The sequence below is a fragment of the Lithobates pipiens genome, unplaced genomic scaffold (assembly GCF_037356315.1).
Source record: "Lithobates pipiens isolate NorthernLeopardFrog02 unplaced genomic scaffold, aLitPip1_a1.2 Scaffold_30, whole genome shotgun sequence".
Classification (NCBI taxonomy): Eukaryota; Metazoa; Chordata; class Amphibia; order Anura; family Ranidae; genus Lithobates; species Lithobates pipiens.
Window position 1 is genome coordinate 96537702 of NW_027507791.1, and position 20293 is coordinate 96557994.

At 41.7% G+C, this 20293-nt stretch overlaps 1 protein-coding gene across 1 annotated transcript in view; it reads left to right on the forward strand.

Annotated features, from left to right (window-relative positions):
• The window catches only part of LOC143943104 (inositol-trisphosphate 3-kinase A-like), a 204979-nt gene that overhangs the window by 98996 nt on the left and 85690 nt on the right, over positions 1-20293 (forward strand). Inside the window, exon 2 of the mRNA XM_077464659.1 lies at positions 16463-16553. Within this exon, the coding sequence (XP_077320785.1) occupies positions 16463-16553 (91 nt within the window). The remainder of the gene's footprint in view (positions 1-16462; positions 16554-20293) is intronic.

The following is a 20293-nucleotide window of genomic DNA, read 5'->3' on the forward strand; positions in this document are numbered from 1 at the left end:
TTTTCAGGCAGTTTTATTTGAGTTTTTGAGCATTTCTAGAAGCGTATTACAAGAATTTACAGCTTCAGATGTTTTTAGGCAATAGAGAGCACTAGGGGGAAGAGAGGTGGAGGGGACTAGGGATGGACAGCTGCTGTTTGAGCAGAAAATGTGCAACAAAACCCTCGTAAAATTCTCATGTTGCACATTTTCAGGCGTTCCCATTGCAATCTATGGAGCCCTATTTGCCTCTAGTCTGCCAAAAAGAAGCTCATGTACTTTTTTGGATAACAGGCGTTTTGCTACTGGTGACAGAATGCTCATATGTTAACAGGGTCCATTGAAATTAACGGGACTTGCCTTGTTGAGCATGTACAGCTTCAAGCAGAAAATCGCTCAGGTGTAAATAGGGCCTATTGGTTTATGATGCTGCCCAACATCGTAATGCACCAATAGTGAGGTGGAGTTGGTCAGAACCAGAAGTCATGAAAGCAGGTTTCTTTTTTTTTTCCATTGGGGTGCTTTTGCTTTTTCTAGTATCAGATTACACTATTTTTTTTTATTGTATGCAGACACCTTTCCATACTGTTCAAGGAATATGGATTCAAATACTCGGCTAAATGTTATAGAGCAGTGATTGTCAACTTGCAAGGTCTCAACTGTGGCCCCTGACAGCACCAAAGGTACACATATTATCAAATATATGACAGATTACTGGCCAAGACATCAGACATATTAGATATGCATAAAAGATATGCAAAACACAAGAGAAAATTGTAATAAAGAATTGAAGTGTTTGTTCACCAATGGAAAAAGTATGCTGAGACTCAGCTACTTGCACAGATAGAAAGGACTGTAAGGGCTGGGACAGTGATGATAATGGGGGATTTTAACTACCCTGAAATTGACTGGAGAAATGGCACTACTGGAACAGTTAAAGGGGAAAAATGTATAAATGTACAAGACAATTTTATGGTAAGTTCATAGAGGCCCCAACTAGAAATGATGCTATGCTGGGCCTGTTAATCTCTAAACACGCTGAGCTTATTACTAATGTTTGTATAAAAGAACATCTGGGTAGCAGTGACCATAACATGATTTCATTTAATGTTAGCCATAAGCAAAAAACACATACTGGAAAGAAAAAAACACTTAACTTTAGGAGTGCAAATTTTCACAGGCTGCTCTCCAAGACTTAGACTGGGAGGAAATATTAGCATTAATGGACACAGAAAAGAAATAGGAATTCTTTAAAAAGACTGTATGTGAACTCACTGCAAAGTATAATCCCATAGGCAATACATTTAAAATGCTCCAAACTAAACCTATGTGGCGCTCGGCCAAAGTTAAAGAAGCTATAAATAATAAGGAAATGTCTTTTAAAAATTGTAAAAAGGGAGGAACACTATCATCATTTAAATGTTACAAAGAATATAACAAAATATGTAGAAAGGAAATCAAAACTGCAAAAATTCAAAACGAATGACAAATTGCAAAAGAAAGTAGAACGAACCCCAAAAATTCTTCTAATATATTAATAGTGAAAAAGTCAGGTATGAGCATGTAGGCCATTTACAAAATAATCTGGAATGGGTGACTGGGGACAATGAGAAGGCATATTTATTAATTACCTTCTTCAGCTCTGCCTATGCAAAGGAGCATGGGGGAGCTCAATTCCATAATGGGGATGATATTGACATAGCCCCAAATGAACCATTATGGCTCAATATTAATATGGTCTAGACATGTATTTAGAATGAAGGTGAGTAAGGCACATGGACCAGATAGCGTACACCCATGTGTCCTAAAAGAGCTGAGCTCTGTTATTTTATTTATTAAGCCAGACAGAAGTTGTCAAACAAATCTTTTTATGAGGAGGTAAGCAAAACCCTAGACAAAGGAGTGGTTGTAGATATAGTATACTTCAATTTTGCAAAAGCGTTTGACACAGTTCCCCACACACGGCTAATGTGTAAAGTAAAATCTACAGGCCTGGAAAAATCACTTTGTAAATGGACATAAAACTGGCTAAAAGACCATATTCAGAGAGTAGTGGTTAATGATTCTTACCCAAAATGGTCTAAGGTTATTAATGGGAGTACAACTGGGGGAGTCAACGGTGGAGAATGATCTAGGTATTCTGGTAGAGCATAGGCTTAATAATGGCAAACAATGGCAAGCTGCAGTTTCCAAAGTGAGCAAAATTATTTCTTGTATTAAGAGAGGAATGGACTCCACAGAGAGAGAGATATCATTTTGCCCCTGTACAAATCATTAGTAAGACCAGGGCACGATAAATCCCAGGTGCCAGGTCAGCGTTGCAACTAGAAATTGTGACCTGGCACCTGGGCTTTTGTCAGTGACAGGTGCCTCTGCTACAGGGCGGGCTGTGGGGTCTTGGCCAGGAAAGTGGTGGTGCCTCGGGGGCCTCAAATGCCCTCCAGACACAGAGCACTGTCTGGTAGCATGGTTAGCAGCGGTAGTGGGGATGGAGGAAGAGAGCAGCGCAGCAGCCGCTGACATGGCGAAAGGTTCCTCCTCCCTTCTCCACACTCTGTTGGCAGAGCAGCGGTTCGGTGTGTGAAACTGTATGGAGAGACAGAGGAGCTGTCAAAATTGAGGTTGGATGTCGGGGGTGGGCGGGACCCAGCTATCCAACACCAGCCAATGGGATGGGTTCAGGGCGGGCCACTACGTGTATATGGCCCGCCCCTTTCTTAAACAGCCCAATCATTGGCTGGATAGCTGCTGGGTCCCGCCCACCCCGGGTCCCGCCCACCCCAGGTCCCGCCCAAATTAATCATGCTGAATTTGTCAGCTTCTCTCTCTCTCTCTCTTCATACAGTTTCACACACCGCAGAGCTGCAGAGAACATTCATTTTCACACGGTTACACTGTTGGCTGTGAAACCTGCCATTGCCACACAGTGCCACCTGCCAGTGCCAACCAGTGCCACATGCCAATTAGTGCCATCTGCCAGTGCCAACCATTGCCACCTGCCAGTGCCAATTAGTGCCATCCAGTGCCACCTGCCAGTGCCACCTCAGTGCTGCCCATCAGTGGCACTTGTCAGTGCTGCCTATCAGGGCCACATATCAGTGCCTATTAGTGCTACCTGCCAGTGCCCATCAGTGCCACCTCAGTGTCGCCTATCAGTACCACCTGTCAGTTCCCATCTTTGGCACCTCAGTGCTGCCTATTGGTGCCCATCAATTCCACCTGTCAGTGCCCATCAGTTCCAACCTCAATCCCGCCTCATCAGTGCCACCTCATCAGTGCCCATTAATGCAACCTATCAGAGCACATCAGTGAAGGAGAAAAAAACCTTATGTGCAAAATCTTATAACAAACACAACAAAAGCTGATTTAAAAAAAAAAATGTTTAAATATTGTTCTTTTTTTGCTTGACCTAAGGCATGAGCGATTCTTATTGCCCGATGCCCCAGATATGCAGTTCTGGGCACTGGGCAGAAGATTTAAAAAACTGTCTCCTACCTTTTTCAGTTGGCTCATAGATTCTAAGCATATTTGTCAAGCCCTGAGTGAGACCTCATCTAGAATATACAGTTCGGTTTTGGGCATTCGTTCACAAAAAAGGATATTGGGGAACTGGAAAAAGTGCAGAGGAGGGCAACCAAACTGATAAGAGGCATGGAGGAGCTCAGCTATGAGAAAAGCTTATCTGAACTAAATTTATTATCTCTCAAGAAGAGGACATTAGGGGGGATATGATCAACATGTATAAATACATAAGTGGTCCATAGTGAATTTGGTGTAGAGTTATTCACTTTAGGGTCATCATTGAGGACAAGGGGACATGTTTTACCTCTAAAGGAAAAGAGATTTATTCCAGAAAGGCTTCTTCACGGTAAGAGCTGTGAAAATGTGGAATAGACTCCCTCTAGAGCTGGTTCTGGATAGCTCAGTAGATCGTTTAAAAAAAGCCCAGATTTTTTCATAGATGCACATAATGGAACTGGATACTAACATTTATAGGTAAAGTTGATCGAGGGAATGTCTGCCTCTTGGGTGATCAGGAAGTAATTGTTTACCCTGCTGGAGCAAATTGGATCATGCTTTGTTTTTTTCTGCCTTCATCTATAAAATAAAGTCATGTATAAAAAAAGATTTTCCCTTCTGTTGGTTGAACCGGATGGACATGTATATTTTTTCAACCAGACTATATAATAAAGGAGAAGATCAGAGACTGAACATGCAAAAGGGGTGATTGGATACTGAAGACAAAATACAGCAGATAGTCTAGAGCATTTGTCAAACGCATGTGACAACAAGCCTTCTGTATTTATAAGGACCGCTTTCCTTTTGGCGGCTCTCACAGATCCCTGGCTTCCCTGCACTCACGGTGGGGATGAGGGAGGTGCAGTATGGGATAGGATATTATGTGGTAAGCTGCACTATGATCCTCATCTGTGCCTGGTGCACAGATGCCAACCAGGCGGAATTGCTTCACTGCCAGGGTACTAGAGCCGGGAAAGCTAGGTGAGATGCAAGGAAACTTATGATGGAGGGGATGAGATAAGGCCTATGGAGGAAAATGCGTGCAGATGTGGGGGATGGGGGAGAGTGGTGCAGAGGTCAGAGCTGAGGAGGGGTGGAAGTGATATATGTGGACAGCCTGTGAAAGAGAACTGAACCTTGCACATAGCACACCCCTAAACCCTGTATTCTGCATGTAGAACACTCCTCAACTCTGCACTCTTTACTTGGCACACCCTAAAACTCTGCAGTCTGTATGCAGCACAGCTCTGAAACTGCACTCTCTGTATAGGGCACCACTAAACTCTGCACATAACACACTCCTGGTATTTATTGCCCCTTTAGGATCCTCCAATTTAACCACACCCACAGTTTGAGGCGGTCCAGTCTTACTGATGCAACTGGTCCTTTAAACACAACCATAATACTCATTCAGCCTGTGATAAAATTGAGTTTGACACCCCTGGTCTAGAGACATGCTACATAAAAATGTTAGCTCACTGTCATTATAGGCACTTTACAAATAAATGCTTCCACGGCTGATTGCAAAGGGTGGCGTGTGGTCCTCGGGCCACAGGTTGAGTACCAGAGCTCTAGAGAGTACTATTCCAAGACTACATTTTGTGTGCCGTCTGTCCACTGAATTCCTATCTAATCAGCAAGTCCATGCACTCCACCTTCTGTAAGCTGCCTGCAAATCCTTATGCTCCAGACCCCCACTGATTAAAACATGTAAGGACAGCCACATTTCCCAATGCAATGGTACATGATTGGATTGCAGTACCAGCATGTCCACTTTCAGTTAGCTCAGGTATGAGGGGGATCAGAGAAGTTTACATAAAAATATTTTAGATAATTATACAGTACAGAAATACAAATAAATTATTGAATGCATTTTTATTGTATGAATAGCTGGGCTAAATGATTTCTTGTTTTAATATTTACCAGGACTCTTGATTTAAGTAAGTGCATCCTATGCGAGTTCTCAGAACTTCTTTGCCTAATCTCAAATGAGTGTTAGCCGACACAGATTTTACCCAGACCTAGATTTCTGGTTCCATTGGGAAATGCATTAATTTATTTCAGTTATTTCCCCCACTATTTTAATAGAGAGACAATAGAGAGCCATAATTACAATGCTTGATTAATAGGACAACAGAATTGGCGGAGACCTATTTCGGCTATAGACTCTAGGGGAAAGTTATATATTAAAAGGTCAGTTATCTCCCAAAGACAGAGAACCCATACGCGATGGTGAGGAAGGGGAGCAGCTCATCTGCCTGTATAGTTTTACAGAATTGGTAGTTTAAAATATGGATACTGAACGGGAGGTTGAGATGGTAGATCCTGGGGTCATGGACATGAGTGTGATGCAAAGCTTCGAAAAAAAGGTAAACTGGTATATGTTTTCATCATGACTATTCTTGTCATTTATTCTTGTCAAGTTCTGGACCATTATTGGTGTTTCATATAATTGACTATTACCCATAACCCATTAGCCGCTGATGTTTTATTTGGTCAGGACTAGAGTAGCGCAAGAATGAAAGAATTTGTATGGGATATACATATACTTTTTGTCATTTTGTTAGAGAATAAATATGTGGTTGTACATAGCGGGCATAGGTCAGCTGTTTTAGACATCGTTTTAGCTATCTTATATCAGTCCTATGGTTTCCATTGCATGGAGAGAAAAGAAAGCTTTAGAAAGGTAGTAACAACTAAGGATAGAAATATCACTCTGTATATTTGCTCACTAATGAGCAAATGAGAACTATAGAAAATGTATATAAGAACATTATTACATGTAGATAAGATTACACCAAATTATATATATATATATATATTCAGCAAGCCATGTGCAATGCCAATTTGGATACTCCTATGTGAAATTACCAGAGCCTCAGGCGGGGGTGCAGGTGGTGTAGGGAGTAGGTTATATGCATTTTATCTGAAGGCACTTTGTTACCTCTTTACTTAAAATACAAATGTAAAGAATAAATGCATTTTAAGATTTAACTACTGAGACAATTTAATTAATAGATAAATATTTTGAAATGATAATAGTACAGAACTTAGTGCCGGTTCACACTAGAGCGATGTGAGAGCCCTGCAAATCCAGTGTGGGTTTCCCGCATCGCACCTGAATCGCACAGTGGTTCACACTGAGATCTGTGAACCGCTGCAGTTGCCAATGTAAAGTTAATGACACCCGCAGATTGGTCAGCAGATTGCAGTGCGAATGGTGAAATGATGCAGGAATCGGATCACATAGGTGTGAACGCCCATGTGATCTGATTCCAGTGCAGATCAAAAAAAGTGTCCTGCACCATTTTTGTGCGAATGTAATACAGTTTATATGGCTGAAATCACATCACACAGACATCGTATGGGATCTCAACAGCAATGCGGTGCGAATAACATGCAATGTCTGGCATCACACTAGTGTGAACCAGGCCATAGGCTCGGTTCACACTGCTGCAACTTGGGATCTGAATTGTGAGACCTGCAAGTTGTGTGATGTGAAATCCCATGTTAGTCAATGATAGCTGTCTTAAAGTGTTACTAAACCCAGGACCCTACATTTACTATATCTGGTCTCCCACAGTACACAGAAAATGGAAATGCAATAGTTTTAGTAAATATAAACTGCTATATACCTTTTCTCATCAGCAGTATATAGCAGTCTTGTGACTTGTATAGGAGGAGTTTACATTTTCCCCCGATCCTCTGTCTGGACAGTGCTGATTGGCCCTGTGCTGATCACATGCACTCTCCCAAGAAAAAAAACTCCAGCAATACACACCAAACTGATCATGTGCAGTCTGACTCCTAATGCTCTGTTGATGGGTTGGAGTCAGTTAAAGAAGAGGAGGATAAGAGAGGATCACACAGCCTTTATACACAATGCATATGATTAACCCCTTAGGTTCCACAGTGGGTATAACAAACATGCTTTACTGCATTTACAGACTGATTGTACTGTTGTGGGTTTAGTATCCCTTTAATTAGCACTACTGAAGTACTAGAAAATGTTCCTGTACTTCTTCAATGGAAGTCACCTCCAAGTCGGATCCTCATCAAAATTTATGTGATTTGGATCCGTATTTACAGGAAGATTACCCAGGCATTTCCAGAAAGTCTCTTAAAGTCTCTTGAAGTCGCTTCAAAGTCTCTTCAAGTAGTATTCAAATTGCCAGCAAATCGCAAGGAAGTTGCCTGGCAAAGTTGCACAGTAAGTCATGTGACTTTCACGTCATGGTAGTGTGAACCAAGCCTTCACATCAACATTCTCAGAAATGTTAGGCCGCGTACACACGGGCGGACTGTTCGCCCAACTTTGTCCGCTGAACAGTGTTTGGGCGGACAGTCCGCTCGTGTGTGGGCTTTCAGCGGACAGTTTCAGCGGACAGTTTGACGAACAAGGTTTTTCGGAAATTCCGTAAAACTGTCCGCTGAAACCTTGTTTCAGCGAACAGTCCGCTCGTGTGTAGGCTTGTTCGTCAAACAAAGTTGCGCGCATGCTCAGAAAGGATTTTCACGCCGAAAGTTATAATGCAGTGTATAGGACGTCGTATTTTTCGTCCCGTCGTACGTGCCGTTCACGTCATCGCGCACGGTTTCAGCAAACTGTTCGTCCGTCGTGTGTGGCCATGTCCGTCCATGCTAATTTTGAGCGGACTGTTTGCCGAAACTGTTGGACGGACAAAGTTGGGCGAACAGTCCGCGCGTGTGTACGCGGCCTTAGAGTTTACTTAAAGTGGCCATGTCACTAGGAGGGCACTCCAACCCACACACAAGTAGAAGGGTCAGTCTGCAGTGGCACTTCTAGCTTTTCAGGAACATGGAAAGTTACTCATTGCCCACCAAAACAGGTAAAGTATTCCTATTATTCCATTATAAGGTGGCCTTATTTCACTTTTCTAATACTATCGACGGAGTCACTTTATTGTCAAAGTGATTTGTAATAACAGGACTCTGACTCCGGCTTGTTGCACAGAATGTCCTAGATTTCTAATACTTGCGCTCAGTAATTATGGTATTTCTGTTTATTCTTGCCAGAAGTAAACTGTGTGCTGGAAATGCGCAACAAGTTGCATTAGAGCCTTCTGAATTCATGTTTACAGTGCCTTGCGAAAGTATTCGGCCCCCTTGAACTTTTCTCGTTCAAAAATTTTATTTTATGTTAAAATAAATTACATGTACAGAAGATAAGACAAAATAGACATATTGAAGTACGGATGATACAAAGCAAAGAAGAATTTCAAGATATTCTCGTGGGAATGACAATAAATGGCCTTTATATATTTTAGAATTTGAAAACATTCTTATAGCTGAGTTTTAAACATTTTAATCCGAAGAAAATATAAATATGTCTAAAGGAAAATATATGATTTTAAAGTTTTGACCATAACTTCTAAAGTATGTTTATAGTAAGTATTATATAGTAAGGGAAGAACATAAAAGGTATATAGGAGGGGAAGGGGAGGGAATAATTCTCCGGAGGAGGTTTTATATATCATCTAATGTTGTAATTCTATAAAAAATCTTAATCACCATAACAATAAAACTCGGTTGTCAATATTATCTGACGTATAATATTTAATCCAGGGTTTCCATATGATATCAAACTTTGTCATCTGGTTTTTATCTATAGCGTCCATTTTAGCATGGATGAAAGATTGATTCATTCTACGTTTGGTTTCTGCAATATTCACCACATCTGTTTTCCACGCATTGGCTATAGTCTGCTTTGCGGCTATCAGGAGTGTAAGAACTAATTTGAATTGTTTCTGATTCAGAAAGGCTGGTTTTAAATTAAGGAGAGCTATAATTTGGTCTGAAAAAATTGGACGATCAAAAAATTTTGTAATTATCAGAAAGATCTTTTTCCAAAATGATTGTACAATTGAGCAATGCCACCAGGTATGTATATAGGTACCTTTTTCTGGACAGCCACGAAAGCAGAGGCCAGTGTTGTCTGTTGAGAATTTGGCGATTCTCGCAGGAACCAAATACCAGCGTGTGAGAACTTTATATGATGATTCAGACGCCAATATATTTATAGAGGAAGATTTTGTGAAAGACCATATGTTGGACCAAGACCTAGAATCGATCGTACCCCTTGAACTTTTCAACCTTTTGCCACATTTCAGGCTTCAAACATAAAGATATAAAATTTTTATTTTTTGTGAAGAATCACTAACAAGTGGGACACAATTGTGAAGTGGAACGAAATCTATTGGATTTTGGAAACTTTTTTAACTAATAAAAAAAATGAAAAGTGGGGCGTGCAAAATTATTCGGCCCCCTTGCGTTAATACTTTGTAGAGCCACCTTTTGCTGCGATTACAGCTGCAAGTCGCTTGGGGTATGTCTCTATCAGTTTTGCACATCGAGAGACTGAAATTCTTGCCCATTCTTCCTTGCAAAACAGCTCGAGCTCAGTGAGGTTAGATGGAGAGCGTTTGTGAACAGCAGTTTTCAGCTCTTTCCACAGATTCTCGATTGGATTCAGGTCTGGACTTTGACTTGGCCATTCTAACACCTGGATACGTTTATTTGTGAACCATTTCTTTGTAGATTTTGCTGTATGTTTGGGATCATTGTCTTGTTGGAAGATAAATCTCCGTCCCAGTTTCAGGTCTTTTGCAGACTCCAACAGGTTTTCATCCAGAATGGTCCTGTATTTGGCTGCATCCATCTTCCCCTCAATTTTAACCATCTTCCCTGTCCCTGCTGAAGAAAAGCAGGCCCAAACCATGATGCTGCCACCACCATGTTTGACAGTGGGGATGGTATGTTGAGGGTGATGAGCTGTGTTGCTTTTACGCCAAACATATAATTTTGCATTGTGGGCAAAAAGATCGATTTTGGTTTTATCTGACCAGAGCACCTTCTTCCACATGTTTGGTGTGTCTCCCAGGTGGCTTGTGGCAAACTTTAGAGGAGACTTTTTATGGATATCTTTGAGAAATGGCTTTCTTCTTGCCACTCTTCCATAAAAGCCAGATTTGTGCAGTGTACGACTGATTGTTGTCCTATGGACAGACTCTCCCACCTCAGCTGTAGTTCTCTGCAGTTCATCCAGAGTGATCATGGGCCTCTTGGCTGCATCTCTGATCAGTCTTCTCCTTGTCTGAGCTGAAAGTTTAGAGGGACGGCCAGGTCTTGGTAGATTTGCAGTGGTCTGATACTCCTTCCATTTCAAAATGATCGCTTGCACAGTGCTCCTTGGGATGTTTAAAGCTTGGGAAATCTTTTTGTATCCAAATCCGGCTTTAAACTTCTCCACAACAGTATTACGGACCTGCCTGGTGTGTTCCTTGGTCTTCATGATGCTCTCTGCGCTTTCAACAGAACCCTGAGACTATCACAGAGCAGGTGCATTTATACAGAGACTTGATTACACACAGGTGGATTCTATTTATCACCATCAGTCATTTAGGACAACATTGGATCATTCAGAGATCCTCGCTGAACTTCTGGAGTGAGTTTGCTGCACTGAAAGTAAAGGGGCCGAATAATTTTGCACGCACCACTTTTCAGTTTTTTATTTGCTAAAAAAGTTTAAAATATCCAATAGATTTCTTTCCACTTCACAACTGTGTCCCACTTGTTGGTGAGTCTTCACAAAAAATTAAAATTTTATATCTTTTTGTTTGAAGCCTAAATTGTGGCAAAAGGTTGAAAAGTTCAAGGTGGCCGAATACTTTCACAAGGCACTGCATGTTCACATGGGATGTTTTTTACAAATATATATTTCAACCCTGAAATAAAACCAGGGATGAGAAATAATAGGGCAGCTGACATTGCTCGTTTGGTTAGTTTTTATATATGCAGATTACAGGACTGATCCCCTACCTAATGAGACATTTCTTGGAACCAATAGGAAGAATATGAATTGAGACGGCGGAGACTTTACTAGCCATGTATGTTTTTTTTGAGGTCGGTGACTCAATGGGTAGTGAAAACAGAATTGACATTGGAAGCATTAGAGCTTGCATCTTTAAAAAGAAAGTCAGCAATGACCTCTACCTTGTGTGAGGTTCATCTTTAAAGTGGAACTCTAGCCAAAACTTTTTTTGTTGCACATAGAATGGGACACAGTTTGAATTTCTGTCCGCTTGGTATTGCTGCCTTTCCTTATTGAGGAGTTGAGAGAGACAAACCTCTCCAATATGGACAGCAACAAAACACTTTTTAGTGGAATAGGAAATGGCTACAAGTTTTGGCTGGAATTACACGTTCAGGGGGAACAGTATTCTTTTTGTTTTTAGCTTTACATGAAAATGTTTGGGGGCTTGGACGGGTCTACCTTTCCTCACTCCTAGCGGCAGAATGGAGCGCTGGGCCAATGGAAGGAAGGCATTGTTAAAGTGAACCTGTCACTTTGGTATGTTACCTGACAGGCAACTGACATTACATGACATCACCATTATACTAGCATTGTTTTAGTGATCTAGTCTGCAGATGCTTGTATTACAGCTGATAATTGGCAGTACCGAGTCTAAAATGGGTGAAACTGCTGGTAATTGATACATGCCCATTTCCAATCCATTGCCTTCTATGGAACGGAGGATGTCAACAGACATCTGATCCAATCCTGTCCAATAAAAACAGATGGATGGGGATCTGACCTGTGGCTGCAGCAGATTTGTCTGTTAAATTTAATATATGCAATTGGCAATATATTATTGCATTGTAATGCATGTACTGGAAACTAAAAATTATTGAAATAAAATGTGTGAATTGGAGATTTGATCATTTAAAAAGTCCCTGTCACTAGATCAAACATTTCACCAAAAATCTTACCGTAAGATTATATGTGCATTTAACATTATTTTATATATGGTATTTATTTACCCTTTAAAGGCCTCTCTTGTGTAGCCAAAAGCCCTGAGATTGCTTCTGGATGCTGCCATTTTGGATGTTATGCCAGGAGCCCAACAGACTCAGAGTTGTTGCTCAAGTAGCACTCTATGGAAGTGGTCACCAGCCCTATCCTCAGGGCCCAATAACAGGCCAGGTTTGCAAGATAACTGAAATACATCACAGGTGATATCATTTGCTGCTCAGTGATTGCAGTATTCTAGTCTGCATCTCACCAAGGTAATACTTAAAACCTGGCCTGTTAGTGGGCCTTGAGGACAGGGTTGATGACCACTGGTCTATAGCATTTACCTTCGCTCCTTCCCCTGTTACTGCATAAAAGGTTATGTAGGGAGTTAGGGGAAGGGAGTGAAGGAGTTAGGCCAGCACAGACAGTGAGAGGGACTCTAGAAGAGGAGAGGGCTGTGACATGCAAGATGGAAGGAGGTTGTGATAGGAGATTAATTCTTCCTGGAGTTGTCAAGTATTATAGGATAGTTCAGATGCACATTGCAAGTGAATCAGAAATTGTTTATGGAGAGGAAAAACCCAGCTAGTAAGCATTTCTGTGCTTTTATATGCATTTTTTAAGTTGGTGGCAATAATAAAAATATGTTATGGCCCGTACACACGATAATCTGATCATTAGTACATAGCTTTCGGGGCCCGATTACGACAATTCATGCAAAATTATCCAATGGGACGAGCCTGAAAATGTTTTTGATGCGATAACAGATTGTGCGGTTTTCATTTAAAGCGGGATTCCACCCTAAAGTGGAACCTCCGCTGATCGGATCCCTCCCCCCCTCCGGTGTCACAATTGACACCTTTCAGGGGGGAGGGGGGTGGAGATACCTGTCAAAGACAGGTATTTACACCCACTTCCGGGCATAGACTCCCGTGGGAGTCTACGCCATTTCCTGCCCTGTCGCGCTGTCTGCTGGGACACACACGGGTCCCAGTGACAGCGCGGAGATTTCCTATTGCGCGGCGCAACTCGCGCATGCGCAGTAGGGAACCGGGAAGTGAAGCCGATTCGCTTCACTTCCTGACTCCCTCACCTAGAATGGTGGCGGCAGCAGCCGAGGGCCGAGCGATCGATCGGCCTCGGCTGCCGGCATCGCTGGAACCCGGGACAGGTGAGTGTCCATTTATTAAAAGTCAGCAGCTGTAGTATTTATAGCTGCTGGCTTTTAATATTTTTTTTTGGTAGAATCCCTCTTTAATCAGTACTGTTGTCGTTCGAAAATACACTACAATACTTTTCATAACTTCCAAATTTTTATTCTGTTATACGAGAATTTTCGTAACTTTAGTAAACTCTTTATTTTCAATATGAGACTAGCATGAAAAACAAAACAAAAAAACACATGAGCATTCGTCCAATAATCTCATTGTGTATACGAGGCATTAGGCTCTGGACCCCGCTACACTCTCTCGATCGATTAGACAGATATATAGAGTAGGCAATAGTTTGTCTCTGTCTTTTATTGATGTCTGTCTTCCTACTAGGGAGATTTACCCCTCTATTTGTCCTAGTGACCATTTTCTCTGGTACATTAAAGTGATTGTATAGTCTTGTTTGTTATTTTTATGGTAAAAAAATTAAATTTTTTTTATACTTGCCTCCTCTGTGTAGTGGTTTTGCACAGAGCAGCCCAGATTCTCCTCTTCTGTTATCCTGGCCCCTCCCTCCCGTTGAGTGCCCCCACAGCAAGCAGCTTGCTGTGGGGGCACCCGAGCCGAGTCACAGCTCCTGTGTCCACTCAGACATGGAGCTGCAGCCCAGCCCTGCCTCCTCTCTCTCTTCATTGGCTGACTGACTTTGACAGCAGCATGAGCTAGTGCTGTGTCTTAGCCAATCAGGAGAGAAAGTCTCACTTGTCCACAAGACACTTGTGGACATCAGCGAGGGGGCCCATGTAAATATTAGGGGGGCTGGTGCACACAGAAGGCTTTTTATCTTAATGCATATTGCATTAAGATAAAAAACCTTCTGACTTTACAACCACTTTAAGTAATGAGAAATGCAGTATTGTACTTGTTACAGGAGCGGGGGAAAGGTGGATTCTTTGGATGTGATGACCTGTTTTGTTGAGACCTGTCCGAGAGCCTCTCTTTGAAGAGTTTTCTTCTCACTTCCTGCTGTGTCTTTGGGACAGGAAAAAAAGGGAAATCTCCCCAAAGGAACACAATTGGCAAAAAAAAAAAAAAAAAAGATTGACTTGGGTCTTTACCACTCAATTCAAAAATACTAAAACAGGAATCATATACACTTTAATAGTGTTATGAACATTCTTTCCAATAGAAAATGTAAACTGGAAAATCGATTTTCATATATTCCCTTTAACTACTTTCAGACCGGACCATTTTGCTGGCTTAAAGCGGGATTCCACTGCCGTTTTTTTTTTTTTACCTGTGTCACTGTTGGGCGATTCCTACGGTGTCTTTGCAGCCACGATCGGCGTCTTTTTAACCCCCGGCGTGACGATTTCATTGCTAAGGAAAACTTTTAAAAAAGCAGTCCGGCGGTTTCCATTTTCACTGTGGGCGTTTGAAGCCCACAGGCATTTACTTCCTGGATGCGATGACACCGCTCCATCTCGCACATGCTCATTGAGTGTCCTCTTTGTTTTCCTTCCTTTTGCCTCATGTGCTATAGTGGTAATGGCTGATAGAGCTGCCTGCCCACTTTCAAAATGGCAATTTCGGCTTGACTGTGTCCCCCACGGATTCCTGGGAAATAGCTAAAAAAGTTCCCAGGGACCATTGCGAAGCCGATAAACACGCCTACTCCCACGGGAGGAGAGCCCGGAAGTCGGAATAAACATTAAAAATAAAAGGTAAATACTGCATATTATTTTATTTCAATGGTCATAACTGCATCTATGTTCCAAAGCCATTTGAATAAGACGAACTTGCAATTTTCTGTACAAAACCGCTTTAAGACCAGACCACTTTTTGTGATTCGACACTGTGGTGATTTAACTGACAATTGTGTGGTTGTACTACGTGGCTCCCAAACAAAATTGACGTCCTTTTTTCCCACAAATAGAGCTTTCTTTTGGTGGTAGTTGATCACCCCTGCGGTTTTTATTTTTTGCGCTATAAACAAAAAAAGCGACAATTTTGAAAAAAACGCATTATTTTTTACTTTTTGCTACAATAAATATCCCCAAAAAATATATATAAAATTTTTTTTCCTCAGTTTAGGCTGATAAGTATTCTTCTACATATTTTTGGTAAATTGATTTATTGATTGGTTTGTGCAAAATTTATAGCGTTTACAAAATAGGGGATAGTTTTATGGCATTTTTATTAATAATATATTTTTTTACTAGTAATGGCGGCGATCAGCAATTTTTATTGTGACTACGACATTATGGTGGATACATCGGAAATTTTTGACACATTTTTGGGACCATTGTCATTTTATACAGCAATCAGTGCTATACAAATGCACTGATTCCTGTGTAAATGGCACTGGCAGTGAAGGGGTTAACCAGGGGGTGGCAGTGTAGGGGTTAAGTGTGTCCTAGGGGCGTGTTACTAACTGTGCGGGGGCGTGGCTGTGTGTTAGTGATCACTGATCTCTGCTCCAATTACAGGGAGCAGAGATCAGTGTCATTTGTTGCTAGGCAGAACAGGGAGATGCTGTTTACTTCTGCATCTCCCCGTGAGACGATCGTGGGTATCCCCGCGGTGATTGAGTCCGCGGGACCCGCGATCGGACTCACAGGGGTCCCGACCAGCACGTGCACGGGATGACAGAGTGGCAATTTCAAATGGACGTACCTGTACGCCAATTTGCCTGCCCGTGCCATTCTGCCGATATACATTGTCATGCGCCAGTCGGGAAGTGGTTAATTATAAGTCCTGTGTAATTTAAAATAAATGCTTTTTAATTTTAAGCCAACTCTGGTCATATTAAACCAGGAGGTATTAACTTGTTTTTCATTTCGCCACAAATCCAGTAATTGTATCTCTTCTACTGGGTGATGTGTAGGAGAATCTCACACGTGTTGCTAACTTTCAGAACATTTACACATTTACCAGTGACTGTAACTTGTTATTTTATGTTTATTTAACTAACATTGTTTTTCTGTTTTTCCTGCAGAATAAATCATGGCAGAAGCTTAGAACTATTGTGAACATTCCTGTTATCAGCCCGTTTAAAAGGCGATGGGTGCAGCTTGCTGGTCATAACGGTAAGAAAGATGTAGATACATAAGCAGTCATAATTTTATTTTGAATTAGTTATTCTTTAAGATGGGAAACACTTGCTTTCCTATCTATTGAAACTTCTGGTGAATGTTGAAAAATAAACCCTAAAGCATTTGGTACACTGTGCGTTGTAAACTACATGCATATATCTTGTGACACTGTATATAAAAGTAGGTAAAAGTGACACAGGGTTCACACAATGCAGAGTGCAGGGCTCCAGAATATTGATTTAAACAAAAAAAAAATTCAGATTTCTCTGGGTTTTATAAATCCTGGACTGGGTTCCGGAGTTTGGAGAATTCAGAGCTTTGGGAGGGAACAAGCCTCCAACCCAGTGTCCAAGTCTTGCCAGAGACCGGAAGGCTGTGTGTTCAGGTGCTCACAGCCATTATAATCTTATGTTTGGCATAGTCCATGGCTCCCATTATGAGACAGATGTGCTTCACTCACAAGACAGTACTTCATACTGTAGACAGGAGTTTCCTTGTCTAGAAGACTGGCAGTCAAAACGAGTCTAGAGGACTGAGAGAACCTTGAGGTCTGAGAGAACTGAGAAAGCCCTGAATGTGGGGAGAGCTGAGAGAAACACATGAGCCCAGAGGTGCTGTGTGAAAGGGTCTGAGGGAAGAACCAAAGACCAAGGCTTGGGGCCTAAGCAGTGGTATTGCCAGAGCAAGCCAGGAAACTGTTTAAGTTGTGTTTAACCACTTGCTGACCACAGTACGTCTATATACATTGCAGCTTGCAAGTGGTTTACCGAGGGTTATGGCTGAAGCTATCCGCCATAGCCCCAGTATTTTTGTTTTCAACTGGCAGCTGGCTTTCTCATGAAAGTGGTCCAAATGGCTAATTAGCCGCTGGATAGCTTTCCGAAGCAGTGGGAGGGGCCATCCGCACCGATGCCCGCTGGTGCTTCTCAGGCTTACTATTTTTATCCGGTGCACCAGAGAAACGATCTAACAGGTCGGGCGGCTGGCCATAGAGGTTACCTACTAAAGGTAGAGGAGAGATTTGGGGTCTTATTGACCCCAGATCTCTCCAAAAAGAGGACCTGTCATTCCTTATTTCTAACACAAAGGGGATGTTTACATTCCTTGTAATAGGAATAAAAGTGATAAAAAAAAATTTAAGGGACAGTGTACCAATAAAAAATAAAATAAATAAGGTAAAAAAAATATTTTTAAGCGCCCTCATTCCTCCATGCTCGTGCGCACAAGTGAATACATACGTCAGTCGTGCATGAATATGTAAATGGTATTCGCACCACACGTGTGAGGTATCACAGCGAACGTTGGAGCAAAAGGAATTAATTTTAGCACAAGACCTCCTCTGTAACTCTAAACAGGTAACCTGTAAAAATATTTAAAAGGTCACCTATCGAGATTTTTAAGTATTGTTGCTTGTCACCATTCCACAAGCATGTACAATTTTAAAGCGTGACAAAAAAATACTGATTTAAACTTGTAAACGAAAAGTGACAGAAAGGGCTTGCCTGCAAGGGAACTTCTATTCCTGTGGAACGGTTTATTTTCTTAATGGTTTCCTGCCAGGCATGGACATTTTGAGATTCCCCAATCACGCTTTCAAATCTATCTCCTCATTCTACTCCGCTGAGGTACGCACACCACAGCCAATGTTTTATGACTCATTTATACCATGCAGGCCAAGTGTGAAGCTTGTTCCATCAGAATCGGCGATCTGTCAGATTAGGTCATTAAAGTGATGTTCTGTCATCTGCGCATGCATTATACTGCTACCAGGTTTCCTAAACTGACAGAGGACCTGCAGTCAGAAGTATCGGCAGCGTACATCTTACTACACTCAGCTACGTCTGGAATGTCACAGTAATTTTAACAATAAAGTGAGCATATATAAATAAATATGGTATGTTGACATCTTTGATGCTGTTTGGATGTTACATTTTGAAAGAAGCTGGACGACAGCTTTAGGAAGGCGGCGGAGGCCATGTTGGTACACCCCGCACTGCTCAACACTAAACCTTTCAAAATTAAAAACATGCAAACAGCGTCACAGATATCAAAGTACTATGTTTATATATGCTCAGTTTATTGCTAAAATTACTGTGCAATTTAAGACGTAGCTTGGTGTAGTAAGATGTCTGCTGTCTTCTTCTGACTGCAGGTGTACTGTCAAATTGGCAAATCTGGTAGGGGTAGAACGCATGCGCAGATGACGGAACATCACTTCCGTTACCTAATCTAAATGGTCGCCGGTTCTGACAGAACACCTGCATTGTCCCATCAAGTTCCCTCTTCTTAATGCAACAAAGTGAGCTTTGTTTTTATAGGAAACCCAGTAATTTGACATTTACAGGTCACCTGACTATGGTGTCATCCCATTATGTTCATTCATTCATTTTCATTCTAGTCTGTCAACTTTAGCGAAACTCGTGCACTACTGTGCTTCAATAAAATGCAGTCATCTTTTTTTTTTTTCTGAACAGCTATATTGCTGCTTTTTAAATAGTTATAAAATGGGGGTAATAATATAAATAAATATGCAACTCTTTGGTCTTCTGCAAACTCTCCTAGAAGCCTTTCCTCCAGGCAGCAGCGTTTTGGCAGAAAAAATGCCTGATGCTTGTAAAAGTGTCTAATGCTTTTACAAGCGTTTGGGCGCTTTTACAGATGTTAAGCGCTTGGGCATTCATTTCATTAGCCAGAATAATAATTCTGGCCATTGAAATAAATGAATGCTCAAGCGCTAAACGCACCTAGCCTTTGCACGCCTTAAACATTTTTTCTGCCAAAACTCTGCTGCACCTGGACACACGGACGGTGGGTTTTTTCTTGGCTCAAAAAGCTCCTGCCACAAAACGATGCTAAAAGTCTTGTGTGCATGGACACATAGGATAACATGGAAGGCCAATTAGAGGCAGGAAAAAAAATGCCAGGCACCCCTAGGAGCTGCTGGAAAAAGTCCAGTGTGCATGAGGCTTCCTAATGAATAGTATAAACCACAATCCTAACAAAAGATATTTAGCAAATTTCTCTGTCATATAACTGCATTTTCTTCTCCACTAAACGCTTCGGGGTAGCCGTTCTTTGCTATAACCTTTAATTATATTTTATTTAATTTGTATAAAAAATACATTAAACAATGACATAAAGAGAACAAAATATTACACACAGGAAAATCATATAAATACCCTCCCTGCAAGGCATGTTTTTATAGCTCTGGTCTTGTTGGTCTTGATAATTGCTTTGCCTGAGTTCTCAGGTAATCCACTGCTAAGGTTGCGAGCACACATATTGAGGGAAGAGTGTAGTTTGCTACCTTTTGCCTCATATTAAAGAGGAGGTTCAGGTTCCTTCAGAAAAAATGAAACGTCAGCAGCTACAAATACTGTAGCTGCTGACTTTTATTATTAGGACACTTACCTGTCCAGGAATACAGCGATTTTGGCACCCCAGGTGATTTTTCCATTGGCTCTTGGGTGCTGCCACCACCTTGCGGCTTCACATCCAGTTCCCTACTGCGTGTGCGCGAAGCGCACTGTGCTTACTCAATGGCCCGATGGTGAGAGGAAGAGGGAGGCTGAACTTCCAGGTGATCTTGCTGTGGCAAGATCACCCAGAAGTGGGAGCTGGTACCTGTCAAAACCGGGTACTCGCCCCCCCCCCCCCAAAAGGTTCTAAATGTGACACCGGAGGGGGAGAAGAGACAGATAAGCAGAGTTTCCCCTTTTGGGTGGCTTTAAGAA